This window comes from Boleophthalmus pectinirostris, unplaced genomic scaffold (assembly GCF_026225935.1).
Source record: "Boleophthalmus pectinirostris isolate CB_2022bp ecotype Guang Dong unplaced genomic scaffold, ASM2622593v1 HiC_scaffold_10, whole genome shotgun sequence".
Lineage (NCBI taxonomy): Eukaryota > Metazoa > Chordata > Actinopteri > Gobiiformes > Gobiidae > Boleophthalmus > Boleophthalmus pectinirostris.
This window is the reverse complement of record NW_026570971.1, coordinates 265,001-282,500: the sequence shown is the minus strand read 5'-3', so window position 1 is coordinate 282,500 and position 17,500 is coordinate 265,001. Positions and strand designations below refer to the sequence as shown.

The following is a 17,500-nucleotide window of genomic DNA, read 5'->3' as shown; positions in this document are numbered from 1 at the left end:
CTGTAAAAAATAACTTTACACATGTAGAAGAACTTTACACATGTAGAAGAACTTTACACATTTAGAGGAACTTTACACATGTAGAAGAACTTTACACATGTAGAAGAACTTTACACCTGTACAAAAACTTTACACCTGTAAAAAAGAACTTTACACATGTAGAAGAACTTTACACATGTAGAAGAACTTTACACATGTAGAGGAACTATACACATGTAGAAGAACTTTACACATGTAGAAGAACTTTACACATGTAGAGGCACTTTACACATGTGGAAGAACTTTACACATGTAGAAGAACTTTACACCTCTATTAAAGAGAGAGGGAGGGGTGGTCTCCTCTCCTGTCTCCTACCTCCTCTCTCGCCTCCTCTCCTGTCTCCTCGTCTCCTCTGTCCTCGGTCCCGCCCTCTGTGATGATGGGGAGCGTTCTGATTGGCTGAGCGGTCTCCACGGCGCCAGTGGGGGGCAGGAAGGTGGGGGTCAGCGGGGTCAGAGGTGATGTCATCCGCCCTGACAGGTCCGCACCTGCAGAGACAGAAGCACAACTGAATCAGGTCTGAACCAGGACTACCTCAGGGTCAGGGGTCACTCACTGTGGGAGACGCCCTCGGGGGTGGTGGACAGGGGTCAGGGGTCACTCACTGTGGGGGACGCCCTCGGGGGTGGTGGACAGGGGTCAGGGGTCAGGGGTCACTCACTGTGGGGGACGCCCTCGGGGGTGGTGGACAGGGGTCAGGGGTCACTCACTGTGGGGGACGCCCTCGGGGTGGTGGACAGGGGTCAGGGGTCACTCACTGTGGGGGACGCCCTCGGGGTGGTGGACAGGGGTCAGGGGTCACTCACTGTGGGGGACGCCCTCGGGGTGGTGGACAGGGGTCAGGGGTCACTCACTGTGGGGGGACGCCCTCGGGGGTGGTGGACAGGGGTCAGGGGTCACTCACTGTGGGGACGCCCTCGGGGTGGTGGACAGGGGTCAGGGGTCACTCACTGTGGGGGACGCCCTCGGGGGTGGTGGACAGGGGTCAGGGGTCACTCACTGTGGGGGACGCCCTCGGGGGTGGTGGACAGGCGGATGATGTCTCGGTCGCCTTTCAGGAGGAAGATCTCGTTTTCAGAACATGATACCGAGACCAGATCTCCACTGGACTCCAGGACCCCGACCAGCTCCTGAGACCAGACCAAGACTGGATTAGAAACTGAGACCAGACCAAGACCAGAACACAGACCGAGACCGGATTAGAAACCGAGACCAGATCAGATCATCAGATATTTGTATAAATCTGAGATTTTATATTTGATCACTTCTCTATTTTGTTTTGACTTGTACATTTACATTTATATAATACTGTTTTATTTCACACGTGTCTCTTTTTTTGCTCCTTATTAGAATTTATTATGACATTTATATTTTCTCTCTGTTCTTGTGTTGTGATGTGTGACTCCTGTGTCCGAGTCTTTTCCCTGTGGATCAAGTCAAAGCCTTTTCCTTTGCCTTTGTTTTATTTCATTCATTACAAGCAGAAGAATTCCAGGGCAACAGTTTTAAAGAACAACCCAGATAATATTTAGACTGAAAATCTCCTGCGCTCGCTCTGGGGGTTATAACCTGGGTGCTGTAGTCCAGGACGTAGAGGCTGTACTCATTCCAGCTCAGGAGCCAATTCTGATGGAAGCAGCAGAGCGCCCCCAGCTGTCGCTCTGAGGGACTGCACCCCCCAGACGGAGACGGCCGAGGGAAGAGCGCCACCTGTGGGACCTGAGGCACAACAACACAGTGAGAGAGAGCGCCACCTGTGGGAGGAGTTAGGAGTTAGGAGAGCACTTTGAGGTAGAGGTTAGGGTATAGGAGGCAGGAGGCAGGTGATAGGACACAAAAGACAGGGATTAAGACATAGGAGGTAGGACAAAGGAGGTAGGACATAGGTGGTAGGAGATAGGACATTGGTGGTAGGAGGTAGGACATAGATGGTAGGAGGTAGGACATAGGTGGTAGGAGGTAGGACATAGGTGGTAGGAGGTAGGACATAGGTGGTAGGACATAGGTGGTAGGTGGTAGGACATAGGCGGTAGGAGGTAGGACATAGGTGGTAGGACATAGGAGGTAGGACATAGGAGGTAGGACATAGGAGGTAGGACATAGGTGGTAGGTGGTAGGACATAGGAGGCAGGAGGTAGGACATAGGATGTAGGAGGTAGGACATAGGTGGTAGATGGTAGGACATAGGTGGTAGGAGGTAGGACATAGGTGGTAGGAGGTAGGACATAGGTGGTAGGAGGTAGGACATAGGTGGTAGGAGGTAGGACATAGGAGGTAGGAGTTAGGACATAGGATGTAAGTGGTAGGACATAGGAGGTAGGATATAGGTGGTAGGACATAGGAGGTAGGAGGTAGGACATAGGAGGTAGGACATAGGTGGTAGGAGTCAGGACATAGGAGGTAGGACATAGGAGGTAGGAGTTAGGACATAGGAGGTAGGACATAGGTGGTAGGAGGTAGGAGGTAGGAGGTAGGGTTGACCTTGTGGCTGAAGAGTCCTTTGAGCAGACGCGTCTCCTGAACTTCTCCCTCCACGTTGGATCTCCAGAGTCTGAGTCCAGGACGAGCAGCAAACACCTGAAGGTCACTTTGTTTACACAGAGACGGAAGGAAACAGGCGCCGAAACGACCGCTGCTAAACGACAAGAAGAAGAGAAGAAGACAGAGGGTTAGAGAGAGGGGGAGGAGTCAGGAGAAGAGGGGGAGGAGTCAGGAGGAGAGGGGGAGGAGTCAGGAGGAGAGGAGGAGTCAAAAGAGAGGGGGAGGAGTCAGGAGGAGAGGAGGAGTCAGGAGAGAGGGGGAGGAGTCAGGAGGAGAGGGGGAGGAGTCAGAAGGAGAGGGGGAGGAGTCAGAAGGAGAGGGGGAGGAGTCAGAAGGAGAGGGGGAGGAGTCAGGGGGAGGATGTGCTGTGGGCATCACCTCTTCCGGGGCTGGGTGCCGATGGTCTTGGTGGCGGGGTTCTGGCTGGTTTGGACCTGGTTCTGGCTGTGGTTCTGGTCTGGACTCTGGAGGGTCCGGGGGTCCTGGTTCTGGTGGTGGAGGAGGGTCCGGTGGAGAGTGGACACGAGCAGAACCTGGGAACGGTACTGGATCTGGACCACGGCCGAAGACTCCTCCAGAACCAGCACTGGCCGGCACTCCCCCTGTGAAAAAGACCGGATGGTTCTGGTGCCCTACAGACTGGGTCTGGTCCTGGTCTGGTCCTGGTCTGGTACTGGTCCGGATCTGGTCTCGTACCTGGTCCAGGTCGATGGCGGTGAACACGACTCGTCCTTTGTCGTCTCCAGAGAAAAGCTTCATGCCGTTGGTGCTCCAGGCCAGAGCGGTGACCGGGCCCCGGTGCTGATCCGAAACATCGAACCGCCGCAGCTACGAGAGAGAGACCAGAACCAGAACCATCAGAACCACAGAGAAACAGAACCATCTGATAGAAGCGCCGAAGCTGTGAGAGGAGACACCTGAAGGAGGAGGAGGTCTGCAGAGGGTTAGACTGTCCTCACTGCAGAACTGTCTGAGGTTCTACAGCTCCCGTGGAGAACTGTCTGAGGTTCTACAGCTCCCGTGGAGAACTGTCTGAGGTTCTACAGCTCCCGTGGAGAACTGTCTGAGGTTCTACAGCTCCCGTGGAGAACTGTCTGAGGTTCTACAGCTCCCGTGGAGAACTGTCTGAGGTTCTACAGCTCCCGTGGAGAACTGTCTGAGAAAAGGGTAGGTGATGTGACTCACCTGTTTGTTGCGTCCAGGTAAAGGTGAGACGAGCTGGAACACGGCGACCCGCCCTGACGCTGTTCCTACGGCCACAAGGTCATCAAAACACGAGAGCAACTTCACCGCCGTCAGAGAGTCCGACTTCCCCTGAGGCCAGAAGGATTTAACAGAAATAAATACAGAAAACTACACACACACACACACACACACACACACACACACACACACACACACACACACACACACACACACACACACACACACACACACACACACACACATACACACACACACACACACACATACACACACACACATACACACAACTACACATACACACACATATACACACACACACACACACACACATATACACACACATACACACACAACTACACATACACACACATATACACACACATAAATATAACTTCATAATCACCCACAGGATGTAAACACGGACATAAAGATGACGTAAACATGGATGTAAACATGTCGTACCTCGATGCTGTATTTGGTCATGTGACCCTGGCGTCTGCAGTACAGGTACAACATGCCGATGCTGCTGCCCACGGCAACGAAGTCTGGACTACAGTCCACCGCCGTGAGGTAGACCACAACCGACCGGAACCCACGCTGGACCTGGGACAGTGACCCGGGTTAGAACCACTATCTCTAAATGATAAGGATTACTGTGGTTCAGTCCTGGTTCAGTCCTGGTTCAGTTCCAGTTTAGTCCCGGTTCAGTCCCGGTTCAGTCCAGTTTAGTCCCGGTTCAGTCCCGGTTCAGTCCCAGTTTAGTCTTAGTTTAGACCTGGTTCAGTCCCGGTTCAGTCCCAGTTCAGTCCTGGTTCAGTCCTGGTTCAGTCCCGGTTCAGACCTTGGCAGGGATGGTGTTGAGGAGGTAGTACAGGGGACAGAACTCCCTCAGAACCGAGTCCTGGGTCGACGCCATGATGAGTCACCTGAAAAACAAGAAGACACCAGTATATCCTCCTCCTCTAACCCTCTCCTCCTCCTCTCCTCCTCCTCTAACCCTCTGCTCCTCCTCTAACTCCTCTCCTCTGCTCCTCCTCTAACCCTCTCCTCCTCCTCTAACCCTCTCCTCCTCCTCTAACCCTCTGCTCCTCCTCTCCTCCTCCTCTAACCCTCTGCTCCTCCTCTCCTCCTCCTCTAACCCTCTGCTCCTCCTCTCTCCTCCTCCTCTAACCCTCTGCTCCTCCTCTGCTCCTCTGACCGTCTCTTCTCTTTTAAGATCAGTTTCCTTTTACCTGTCACAGATAATACAGTATTTCTGACACACTGAGCCAAATAGCAGAGGGTGAACCTGTTCTCTTCTGTTCTCTTCTGTTCTTTCTTTCACTTTTCATTCACGTGATCACTGTTATGAAGTTGTCACCTGATGTAAACGAGGTCAGAAATCACAAAAGCCTGAATCAGAGCTGGTTTCGGAAATGGAAGATGAACTACAGAGTCACCCCTGACCCCGGGCCCCTGACCCCGAGCATCACCCCTGGGCCCCTCACCCCGGGCATCACCCCCGGGCCCCTGCCCCGCCGTTAGACCGGAGACTGCGGCTCTGAGCCGTCACAATAACGAAAGAACAATAATGAAAACATGGAGGATATGTCGCTCACTCCCGCGGATTAAACGAGTATTTCAGTAGAAAACGTGACTATAAATGTGTTTAAACATGGCCGAATGACACCGCAGATCCCCCGGCTTCATGTGAGCGGGTTCAGAGGCGTGAGTCCGGCCTCCGGGGCTCAAAACACGGGCTAAAAACGTTAAATAACACGGGAGTGACGCGGGGTTCGTTTGTGGGCGGATATTGTTCTGTCAGTTGCTAAAATCTGACCCAGTGTTCCATGTTCCGTCTTTAAAAGGTCCAGACGTGAGAACTGCGAGTTAAAACATCAGAACCGGATCCGAACCAGATCCGAACCGTGTGTTTTTACGGTGTTTAAGGTTAAAAATGTGACTAAAGTGACAGAAGTGTGTGTGGAGCTAATGTAGCAGGAGGCTAGCTCCGCTCTCACCGCGGCGCACACTTCGGGCTTACGCGGTTCTGGAGGCTCCGGGAGGCTCCGGGAGGCGCCGGTCCCGGTCCTGGGAGGTGCGGGAGGTTCCGGGTGGGTTCAGCGGGGTCCCGGGATGCTACAGGCCGTGCTGGAGGCTCTGGGGTCCGGGCAGAAGCGTCCACAGCACCGAGACATCACGCAGAACAAATCCACCTGACATCGCCCCAAAGCGGAGGAGCTGATGTCAACAAACCGCGTCAGCCCCGGGAGGAGACCGGGACCAGGACCGGGACCAGGACCGGGACCAGGACCAGGACCTGGACCAGGACCGGGACCGGGACCAGGACCGGGACCAGGACCAGAACTAAACCAGGACTAAACCAGAACTAAACTAGGACTAAACCAGGACTAAACCAGGACTAAACTAGGACTAAACCAGGACTAAACCAGGACTAAACCAGGACTAAACCAGGACTAAACCAGGACTAAACCAGAACTAAACAGGACTAAACCAGAACTAAACTAGGACTAAACCAGGACTAAACCAGGACTAAACCAGAACTAAACCAGGACTAAACCAGAACTAAACCAGGACTAAACCAGAACTAAACCAGGACCAGGACCAGGACTTGGACCAGACCAGAACTAAACCAGGACTAAACCAGAACTAAACCAGGACTAAACCAGGACTAAACCAGAACTAAACCAGGACCAGGACCAGGACTTGGACCAGACCAGAACTAAACCAGGACTAAACCAGGACTAAACCAGGACCAGGACCAGGACCGGGACCAGGACCAGAACTAAACCAGGACTAAACCAGAACTAAACCAGAACTAAACCAGGACTAAACCAGGACTAAACCAGAACTAAACCAGGACCAGGACCAGGACTTGGACCAGACCAGAACTAAACCAGGACTAAACCAGGACTAAACCAGGACTAAACCAGGACCAGGACCAGGACCAGGACTTGGACCAGACCAGAACTAAACCAGGACTAAACCAGGACTAAACCAGGACTAAACCAGAACTAAACCAGGACCAGGACCAGGACCAGGACTTGGACCAGACCAGAACTAAACCAGGACTAAACCAGGACTAAACCAGAACTAAACCAGGACTAAACCAGAACTAAACCAGGACAGGACTAAACCAGGACCAGACCAGAACTAAACCAGGACTAAACCAGAACTAAACCAGAACTAAACCAGGACCAGACCAGAACTAAACCAGGACTAAACCAGAACTAAACCAGGACTAAACCAGGACTAAACCAGAACTGAACCAGGACTAAACCAGGACTAAACCAGGACTAAACCAGAACTAAACCAGGACCAGACCAGAACTAAACCAGGACTAAACCAGAACTAAACCAGAACTAAACCAGGACTAAACCAGGTCTAAACCAGGACCGGGACTAAACCAGGACCAGACCAGAACTAAACCAGAACTAAACCAGGACTAAACCAGGACTAAACCAGAACTAAACCAGGACCAGACCAGAACTAAACCAGGACTAAACCAGGACTAAACCAGAACTAAACCAGGACTAAACCAGAACTAAACCAGGACTAAACCAGGACCAGACCAGAACTAAACCAGGACTAAACCAGGACTAAACCAGAACTAAACCAGGACTAAACCAGGACCAGACCAGAACTAAACCAGGACTAAACCAGGACTAAACCAGAACTAAACCAGGACTAAACCAGAACTAAACCAGGACTAAACCAGGACTAAACCAAACCAGGACTAAACCAGACCAGAACTAAACCAGGACTAAACCAGAACTAAACCAGAACTAAACCAGGACTAAACCAGGACCAGACCAGAACTAAACCAGGTCTAAACCAGGACCAGGACCAGACCAGAACTAAACCAGGACTAAACCAGAACTAAACCAGAACTAAACCAGGACCAGACCAGAACTAAACCAGGACTAAACCAGAACTAAACCAGAACTAAACCAGGACTAAACCAGGACCAGACCAGAACTAAACCAGGACTAAACCAGAACTAAACCAGGACTAAACCAGAACTAAACCAGGACCAGACCAGAACTAAACCAGGACTAAACCAGGACTAAACCAGAACTAAACCAGGACTAAACCAAAACCAGAACTAAACCAGACTAAACCAGACTAAACCAGAACTAAACCAGGACTAAACTAAACAGGACTAAACCAGGACTAAACCAGAACTAAACCAGGACCAGACCAGAACTAAACCAGGACTAAACCAGAACTAAACCAGGACCAGACCCAGTTTGGACTCACATAAGGAAATAAAGTTGAGAAAGAGACAAAATGAAAAGATGAGTTGCTTTATTTTGGATAAACCAGATATGGTCCTTACAGTTACACAGATATTATATTATTATTATATTATCGTGATATTATGTTATTAGTAGATTATTAGATAGTATTTTATGTTATTATATTATATTATGATATTATATTGTATTATTATGTTTTATATTATTATATTATTATATTCCAAATATTTTGTACTTCACTGCTCATTAAAAACTCGAGGCTCTTATTGTCATGTTGAGATGTTACGTTCATTTCACTGAACTTTTGAGCTTTGATTCCCGTGACTCTAGTCCGACTCCAGTCCAGTGGCTCCACTCCGGGCTCCCGTGGCTCCGCTCCACTCGCTGACTCCAGTCCGGAATTCGCGGGCTGCCGGCGGCGGTGGCTAATGCTAAGGCTAGTTCAAAACTGCCCCGCTAACCGTTCCCGTTTTCCTCACGGTTTTCCCGTTTCAGCGCGGATCCGTGAATGCCCGTGACGGTCCCCGCGTGTGGGCCGCTTCTCCCCCGCTCCAGCCCCGCACCAGCACCGCCCCGCTCCCCGCAGAGCCGCGTTTAGCCCGCACGGCTCCGGAGAACCGCGCAGCTCGACCCGCCGCACTCAGCTCATCCAAAATGGCGGACACGGAGGATGACAGCGGTTCGACCAGAACAATACCAGCCACCGAACCGCTCCAGAACCCGGCCGAACCCAGCGCCGGGCCCGGGAAAGACGCTCCGGCAGCGGACCCGGCCCCCGAGCCCGAGGACAGAGCTCCGACCACCCGAGAGAGCGCAGAACCCGGCCACGGCGGCACCGCGGAGGAACCGCCAGCTCAGCCCGCTCCGCAGAGCTCCGAGCCCGGGGACGGTTCGGAGGCAGTGGCCGCTGTGCCCGACGCTCAGCCCGGAGAGAGCTTCCAGGTGCGAACCGCCCCCGCGAAAGGGGCGCACACCCGGTCCGACGGAACCGATTTATCCGAATAATGTTCCACCAACGAGGCGCTGCTCCGTTTGTTTTGGTCCCGTTTAGTCCGTTTGTTTTGGTCCCGTTTAGTCCGTTTGTTTTGGTCCCGTTTAGTCCGTTTGTTTTGGTCCCGTTTAGTCCGTTTGTTTTGGTCCCGTTTGTGACGTTAGTGACTTTAGTGAGCTCAGGATGAACGGACCTACAAGGATTTCATTTCTTTTTTGTCGCGGTTCCGCCGCCACATCAGGACCATAAACCCGCCCGGTCCGGACCCTAAACCCGCCCGGTCCGGACCCTAAACTTTGTGCCTGTTGGGTTCTAGTTCTAACTTTAACTGTAACTTTGTGCCTGTATCTCGGGCCAGATCCGTTAAACCACATTGTAGATATTGGTGTTATCTCCTGCTCCTGTCTGCTCCTGACTGCTCCTGTCTGCTCCTGTCTGCTCCTGTCTGCTCCTGTCTGCTCCTGACTGCTCCTCTGCTCCTGTCTGCTCCTGACTGCTCCTGTCTGCTCCTGACTGCTCCTGTCTGCTCCTGTCTGCTCCTGCAGGTGCTGTCGGTTCCAGATCAGACCCTCCAGTCCGCGGATCAGAACCAGACCATCACAGTGCTGGACTCTGGGGAGCTGCTCCTGGGGTCGGAGTTCGCCAACACCACCATCCTGTACGTCCAATCAGACGGCAGCCTGGTGGAGGGGGCGGGGCTGACGGCGGAGGAGCAGCGACTCATCCTGGAACAGCTCTCCAAGCAGACCGTGGTACAGGTACACGCCGCACCTGACGCACCTGACGCACGGGGAGGGCACCTGACGCACGGGAGGGCACCTGACGCACCGGGAGGGCACCTGACGCACGGGGAGGGCACCTGACGCACGGGGAGGGCATCAGGGTTAGGGTCTCTCTGGTTGTTGGGTTAATTAATAAAGCAGTTCTTCAGGTTACAGGACAAAACTGTGACTCTACTTTTGGTTCAGTGGAACATGGAACTGTTCTCCTGGATCTGAGGTCTTTTAGCTGAAATACTGTTCTGAGCCCTGGAACGTGGAGTCTGTTCTTCTGTGGAGTCTGTTCTTCTGTGGAGTTTGTTCTTCTGTTCTTCTGTGGAGTTTGTTCTTCTGTTCTTCTGTGGAGTTTGTTCTTCTGTTCTTCTGTGGAGTCTGTTCTTCTGTGGAGTCTGTTCTTCTGTGGAGTCTGTTCTTCTGTGGAGTTTGTTCTTCTGTGGAGTCTGTTCTTCTGTGGAGTTTGTTCTTCTGTGGAGTCTGTTCTTCTGTGGAGTTCTTCTGTGGAGTCTGTTCTTCTGTGGAGTCTGTTCTTCTGTGGAGTCTGTTCTTCTGTGGAGTCTGTTCTTCTGTGGAGTCTGTTCTTCTGTGGAGTCTGTTCTTCTGTGGAGTTTGTTCTTCTGTTCTTCTGTGGAGTCTGTTCTTCTGTGGAGTTTGTTCTTCTGTGGAGTCTGTTCTTCTGTGGAGTCTGTTCTTCTGTGGAGTCTGTTCTTCTGTGGAGTCTGTTCTTCTGTGGAGTCTGTTCTTCTGTGGAGTCTGTTCTTCTTGTTCTCGTCATGGGGCAGTGTCAGTTTCTCTTGTATTTTTTCTTCTATTGTCTGTGGTTAAACCTCAGGCTTCTGGTGTCCTGGAGACTCAGATCTCTGCAGATGTTCCTCACGCTCGTCTCTTCTCCTCAGGTCTCAGATCAGGAGGCTGCAGCTTTACTCCAGGGAGCTGTGGTCCAGAGCCCGGTCCAGACCGAGACCAGGTCCAGACCCAGGTCCAGACCCAGGTCCAGACCCAGGTCCAGACCCAAGTCTTAACCACAGCCACCACGGGACCGCCTCAGGTGAGGGTGTGACAGGTGAGGGTGTGACAGGTGAGGGTGTGACAGGTGAGGGTGTGACAGGTGAGGGTGTGACAGGTGAGGGTGACGGTGTGAGAAGGGTTCCTCAGGGGTTCTCAAGACTCCACCTGGAGGCTCTCCTGAGTGTTCTGATCCTGTTTGTCCTCCAGGTCCAAAACCAAGTCCAGACCCAGAGCTCTGTACTGGACCCGGGTCAACTGCAGCAGGTCCTCAGCCAGGTACAGAAAAGTCCAGTCTTTACTGCGTCTGCCTAAAGGACGTTCTGTGATACCCTCAAACTAACGGAACCTCCTCTGCTCCTCCTCTGCTCCTCCTCTGTTCCTCCTCTGTTCCTCCTCTGTTCCTCCTCTGCTCCTCCTCTGTTCCTCCTCTGCTCCTCCTCTGCTCCTCCTCTGTTCCTCCTCTGTCCTCCTTCCTCTCTGCTCCTCCTCTCCTCTGCTCTCCTCTGCTCCTCCTCTGCCCTCCTCTGCTCCTCCTCTGCACCTCCTCTACTCCTCCTCTGTTCCTCCTCTGCTCCTCCTCTGCTCCTCTCTGCTCCTCCTTCTGTTCCTCCTCTGCTCCTCTGTCCTCCTCTGTCCTCCCTCCTCTCTTCCTCCTCTCTTCCTCCTCTCTTCCTCCTCTGTTCCTCCTCTGTTCCTCCTCTCTTCCTCCTCTCTTCCTCCTCTCTTCCTCCTCTCTCCTCCTCTGTTCCTCCTCTGTTCCTCCTCTGCTCCTCCTCTGCTCCTCCTCTGCTCCTCCTCTGTTCCTCCTCTGTTCCTCCTCTACTCATCGTCTGTTCCTCCTCTGCTCCTCCTCCTCTGCTCCTCCTCTGTTCCTCCTCTGCTCCTCCTCTGCTCCTCCTCCTCTGCTCCTCCTCTGTTCCTCCTCTGCTCCTCCTGTTCCTCCTCTACTCATCCTCTGTTCCTCCTCTACTCATCCTCTGTTCCTCCTCTGCTCCTCCTCTGTTCCTCCTCTGCTCCTCCTCTGTTCCTCCTCTGTTCCTCCTCTGCTCCTCCTCTGTTCCTCCTCTGCTCATCCTCTGTTCCTCCTCTGTTCCTCCTCTACTCCTCCTCTGTTCCTCCTCTGCTCATCCTCTGTTCCTCCTCTGTTCCTCCTCTGTTCCTTCTCTACTCATCCTCTGCTCTTCCTCTGCTCCTCCTCTGTTCCTCCTCTGTTCCTCCTCTGTTCCTCCTCTGCCTCTTCCTCCTCTGCTCCTCCTCTGTTCCTCCTCTGCTCCTCCTCTGTTCCTCCTCTGCTCCTCCTCTGCTCCTCCTCTGCTCCTCCTCTGTTCCTCCTCTGCTCATCCTCTGTTCCTCCTCTACTCCTCCTCTGTCCTCCTCCTCCTCCTCCTCCTCTCCTCTGTCCTCCTCCTCTGCTCCTCCTCTGTTCCTCCTCTGCTCCTCCTCTGCTCCTCCTCTGTTCCTCCTCTGTTCCTCCTCTGCTCCTCCTCTGTTCCTCCTCTACTCATCCTCTGTTCCTCCTCTGTTCCTCCTCTGTTCCTCCTCTACTCATCCTCTGTTCCTCCTCTACTCATCCTCTGCTCCTCCTCTGGTCTTCAGGTGTCCAAGGCCCAGGTCCAGTCGGGTCCGGTTCAGATCCAGGTGGTTTCTCAGAGTGGACTGAGCGGAGCGTCACAGCAGCTGAAGACTGTGGCTCAGCATGTGGCCAAACAAACCCCCAAACCCGCCCTGCTTCAGACCCAGACTAAACCAGGACTAACCCAGACTAAACCAGTACTCACCCAGGTCAGACCAGTACTCACCCAGACTAAACCCGGTCTAACTCAGACCAAACAGGTCCAGATCCAGACCATCAGCCCCAAACCTGCAGTCACCAAAACTCTGAGCCCCCAGAGTGTCCTCCAGAAGAGCAGTCCAGTCACTCAGGTCACTCAGGTCACTCCAGTCACTCCAGTCACGCCAGTGCAGCTGCTGCAGAAGAAGGTGAGAAAGAGGCTGACACGGTGGGTCCTAATTAGAGCCCGACCGATATGGATTTTGCTGTGGCCGATATGAAACCGATATAATGGAAGTTGGAGCTGCGATATCCCATATAATCACCGATATATTTAGTGATGTGAAAATTCACTGTAAATGTTGAATTGTTTAAAAAACTTCGGTTTGGCTCTGGTGGATTTTAAATTGGGTTTATTTAGGAAACATTTATTGTTCTTCTGCCTCTTTACATCATATTTACAGACAGTAGTTTGACTTAATGGCATTTTTGCATCACATTCTAGACACTAGTGATGGGGATTCCAGTTCTTTTTAGAGAACCGGCTCTTTTGGCTCGGCTCACTAAAAGCTGCTGGTTCTTTTGGCTCCCAAGTGGCTCTTCAGATTGTTTTGTTGCAAGCAGGACTGAATCAGGACTGAACCAGGTCTGAAAAAGGACTAAACCGGGACTTATTTATTTTATGCTAAACTACAGTCAAATATGCTTTTTTTTTTTTTTTTTTTTTTTTTTAATCCTACGTACGCAAATTTCTCAAAGTTTCGTTTTCAGCCGCTGTCAAACTACCACGAGTCTGCACGCGGCGTGAAGAGAAAAAAAGTGAGAGAAAGAGAAAACACGGCTCCCAATAAGGATCAGGCTCCCGTCGTTCGCTTCAAAGAGCCGGTTCTAAGAGTCATTTCGTTGGCGACGGACCCATAACTAGTAAAGAAAGTAGCGCTATTAGCCTTTAGCCGTAAATACGTGCGCGCCGCGGTAATTAATTATATGCGCAAATGTCATAATTCACACGTCTGTTCACAGCTCATTTACATATCAATACTGGTCCAGGAGCAAATATACGAACAATATAGTCACTTTAGAAAAGACCAATAGAAAACAGTGTGTTTATGTGCGGAGCTACAGCAGCTAACCCATAACAAATGACCAAAACTAGCTTCAGAGTCGACATATTTCCAACACTCACCGCTCACACAGGCTCCTCCCACATCACACAGGCTCCTCCCACATCACACAGGCTCCTCCCACATCACAAATCTGCACTAATAAATGTCCTTTTAATCCAGACTCAAACCGATTGTCCGTAAAAAGAAAATAATCTCAGTGTTTGGATCTGTGTCTGCAGGTGTAAACAAACACACGTGAGTGAAGTGACGTCACTCTGTGGTGTGTTCAGCGACAGTACGGACACACACACACACACACACAAATGACTCCGTAGATAAATAGTGATGTGGAGCCACATATGAGGACATTTATCTGTCTGTAAATTGGATTAAATGAACAGAATGTAGAGAGTCTAAGCTTTATAACGAGGTGTAACATGCCCACGTGAAATATCGGCCCCATATCAGCAAGTATATCGGCCGATAGCCAATATGCCTAAAGTTGCCCATATCAGCCGATAATACCGGCCAACCGATATATCGGTCGGGCTCTAGTCCTAATGACCAGACTGACTACTAATGACTAGACTGACTACTAATGACCAGACTGACTACTAATGACCAGACTGACTACTAATGACCACACTGCTCCCTCGTGACTCGACTGCCCCCTCGTGACTCGACTGACCCCTCGTGACTCAACTGCCCCCTCGTGACTCGACTGACCCCTCGTGACTCGACTGCCCTCTCGTGACTCGACTGCCTTGTGTGTGTGCGTGGGTGAGTCCAGGGCCGTTGGTTCAGAGTTTCTGTAGATCTGGAGTCAGACTCAAATTGACCGAGGCCAAACTAAATATTGATTGAAAAATGTCAACAACTTCTTCATGTTTTCTCTTTTCTTTGGAGTAAAGTGTAAAGTTAAACCTTTTCTTATTCAAATAAATGATAAATCATAGTTTTGCTTAAACATTGTTCTGGATTCAAACAAAATATAAAATAGTCGATCTGTGCGACAACGGCGACTCTGATACATGTTTGATCTGATCTCACGGGACAAATATCATTATAACACAGGCCAAATTTGGCCCCTGGGCCTGAGTTGAATATGTCTGCTATAGATCTTGTGTAGGTCTTGTGTAGGTCTGTAGGTGTAGGTCTTGTGTAGGTCTTGTGTTGGTCTTGTGTTGGTCTTGCGTAGGTCTTGCGTTGGTCTTGCGTAGGTCTTGTGTTGGTCTTGCGTAGGTCTTGCGTTGGTCTTGCGTTGGTCTTGTTGGTCTTGCGTAGGTCTTGTGTAGGTCTTGCGTTGTTTTGGTGTTGGTCTTGCGTAGGTCTTGTGTAGGTCTTGCGTTGTCTTGTGTAGGTGTGTGGTCTTGCGTAGGTCTTGCGTTGGTCTTGCGTTGGTCTTGCGTTGGTCTTGCGTTGGTCTTGGTGTTGGTCTTGCGTAGGTCTTGTGTAGGTCTTGCGTTGGTCTTGTGTTGGTGTTGGTCTTGCGTAGGTCTTGCGTTGGTCTTGCGTTGGTCTTGTGTAGGTCTTGCGTTGGTCTTGGTGTTGGTCTTGCGTAGGTCTTGTGTAGGTCTTGCGTAGGTCTTGGTGTTGGTCTTGCGTAGGTCTTGCGTAGGTCTTGCGTAGGTCTTGCGTTGGTCTTGTGTTGGTCTTGCGTTGGTCTTGTGTTGGTCTTGCGTTGGTCTTGCGTAGGTCTTGCGTAGGTCTTGCGTAGGTCTTGCGTTGGTCTTGCGTTGGTCTTGCGTAGGTCTTGCGTTGGTCTTGCGTTGGTCTTGCGTTGGTCTTGTGTAGGTCTTGTGTTGGTCTTGTGTTGGTCTTGTGTTGGTCTTGTGTTGGTCTTGCGTAGGTCTTGCGTAGGTCTTGTGTTGGTCTTGTGTTGGTCTTGTGTTGGTCTTGCGTTGGTCTTGTGTTGGTCTTGTGTTGGTCTCTTGTGTTGGTCTTGTGTTGGTCTTGCGTAGGTCTTGCGTAGGTCTTGTGTTGGTCTTGTGTTGGTCTTGTGTTGGTCTTGCGTTGGTCTTGTGTTGGTCTTGTGTTGGTCTTGCGTTGGTCTTGCGTTGGTCTTGCGTTGTCTTGGTTGGTCTTGTTGGTCTCTTGTGTTGGTCTTGTGTTGGTCTTGCGTAGGTCTTGCGTAGGTCTTGTCGTTGGTCTTGTGTTGGTCTTGTGTTGGTCTTGCGTAGGTCTTGTGTTGGTCTTGTGTTGGTCTTGTGTTGGTCTTGCGTAGGTCTTGTGTTGGTCTTGCGTTGGTCTTGCGTTGGTCTTGCGTTGGTCTTGTGTTGGTCTTGTGTTGGTCTTGTGTTGGTCTTTGTTGGTCTTGCGTAGGTCTTGTGTTGGTCTTGCGTAGGTCTTGTGTTGGTCTTGTGTTGGTCTTGTGTTGGTCTTGCGTAGGTCTTGCGTAGGTCTTGCGTAGGTCTTGTGTTGGTCTTGTGTTGGTCTTGTGTTGGTCTTGCGTTGGTCTTGCGTAGGTCTTGCGTAGGTCTTGCGTAGGTCTTGCGTTGGTCTTGTGTTGGTCTCTTGTTGGTCTCTTGTGTTGGTCTTGCGTTGGTCTTGTGTTGGTCTCTTGTTGGTCTCTTGTGTTGGTCTTGCGTAGGTCTTGTGTTGGTCTTGTGTTGGTCTTGTGTTGGTCTTGTGTTGGTCTTGTGTTGGTCTTGTGTTGGTCTTGCGTAGGTCTTGCGTAGGTCTTGTGTTGGTCTTGCGTTGGTCTTGTGTTGGTCTTGCGTTGGTCTTGCGTGGTCTTGTTGTTGTCTTGTTGGTCTTGCGTTGGTCTTGTGTTTGTCTTGTGTTGTCTTGTTGGTCTTGCGTAGGTCTTGTGTTGGTCTTGTTGGTCTTGTTGGTCTTGCGTAGGTCTTGCGTTGGTCTTGCGTTGGTCTTGTGTTGGTCTTGTGTTGGTCTTGCGTAGGTCTTGTTTCGATCTTCTGTGTGAGGAGCTCCCTCTAACTCTCTTTTCTGTCGCAGCCGGAGCCGGTCCGGATCCAGATCCAGGTCCCGTCCAAAGGGGACCCGTCTGCGCAGGCGTCCAGGCCGCAGCTGCTCACGCTGCAGTCGGTGGTGGGGCAGTCGGTGGTGGGGGGCCAGTCAGGTCCCATCTTCCTCCAGCAGAGTCCCATGGAGCCTCTGCAGCTTCTGGTCCCCGTGGTCTCCCCCAAAACCTCGTCCCCCATCAGAGTCCAGGTCCAAACCCCTCCCAGACCCACCATCAAGGTCCAGAGTCCCGCTCGGACCACCATCACCACCATCACCCCTGCGACCGGCACCACCATCACCGCCAAGACCGCGCCCAAACCCCTGACGGGCCCCGCCCCCCTGGTCAGGGTCCAGGCGCCCGTAAAGACCGCCCCCTCCCTCAGCTCGTCAAACGCCGCCAAAACCCTCATCACCAAAACCACGGTCCAGAACTCTGCTCCCAAAAGCCCCAGTGTGAACCAGAACTCTGCCCTCAAACCCACCTCGACCCCCAAACCCGACCCCGAGTCCAGACCCGAATCCAGACCAGAGACCAAACCTGACACCCGACCAGACCAGAACCCCACAGACCACGAGCCCAAACCCAAAAAGCTCAAGAAGAAAGAGAAGAAGGCCATCAAAATCCAGACCAGGTCCGGACGAGTCTCCAGACCTCCCAAGGTGAGTCCAGACCAGACTTGTCCTGGTTTTAGTCCTGGTTTTAGTCCTGGTTTTAGTCCTGGTTTTAGTCCTGGTTTTAGTCCTGGTTTTAGTCCTGGTTTTAGTCCTGGTTTTAGTCCTGGTTCTGGTCTGTGTCCAGTACAAGGCGAAGGATTATAAGTTCATAAAGACAGAGGAC

General features: G+C 51.7%; 2 protein-coding genes across 4 annotated transcripts in view; one reads left to right on the top strand and one right to left on the bottom strand.

Annotated features, from left to right (window-relative positions):
• The window catches only part of tecpr2 (tectonin beta-propeller repeat containing 2), a 26,192-nt gene extending 20,137 nt beyond the window's left edge, over window positions 1-6,055 (bottom strand). Inside the window, exons 1-10 of one of the 3 annotated variants that reach the window (XM_055156377.1) lie at window positions 5,788-6,055; window positions 4,629-4,713; window positions 4,250-4,390; window positions 3,767-3,895; window positions 3,278-3,409; window positions 2,960-3,183; window positions 2,522-2,675; window positions 1,610-1,759; window positions 1,041-1,170; window positions 356-528 (exon numbers count right to left, since the gene is read on the bottom strand). In XM_055156377.1, the coding sequence (XP_055012352.1) occupies window positions 356-528; window positions 1,041-1,170; window positions 1,610-1,759; window positions 2,522-2,675; window positions 2,960-3,183; window positions 3,278-3,409; window positions 3,767-3,895; window positions 4,250-4,390; window positions 4,629-4,703 (1,308 nt within the window). In that variant the 5' untranslated portion in view covers window positions 4,704-4,713; window positions 5,788-6,055. The remainder of the gene's footprint in view (window positions 1-355; window positions 529-1,040; window positions 1,171-1,609; window positions 1,760-2,521; window positions 2,676-2,959; window positions 3,184-3,277; window positions 3,410-3,766; window positions 3,896-4,249; window positions 4,391-4,628; window positions 4,714-5,787) is intronic. The other 2 variants (XM_055156382.1, XM_055156374.1) reach the window with 2 other exon arrangements.
• The window catches only part of znf839 (zinc finger protein 839), a 20,548-nt gene continuing 8,257 nt past the window's right edge, over window positions 5,210-17,500 (top strand). The window contains exons 1-9 of the mRNA XM_055160535.1: window positions 5,210-5,306; window positions 8,377-8,486; window positions 8,542-8,988; window positions 9,583-9,795; window positions 10,646-10,861; window positions 11,029-11,097; window positions 12,418-12,801; window positions 16,654-17,322; window positions 17,462-17,500. The exon at window positions 17,462-17,500 is cut by the window's right edge and continues 224 nt beyond it. Coding sequence (XP_055016510.1) covers window positions 5,210-5,306; window positions 8,377-8,486; window positions 8,542-8,988; window positions 9,583-9,795; window positions 10,646-10,861; window positions 11,029-11,097; window positions 12,418-12,801; window positions 16,654-17,322; window positions 17,462-17,500 — 2,244 coding nt within the window. The remainder of the gene's footprint in view (window positions 5,307-8,376; window positions 8,487-8,541; window positions 8,989-9,582; window positions 9,796-10,645; window positions 10,862-11,028; window positions 11,098-12,417; window positions 12,802-16,653; window positions 17,323-17,461) is intronic.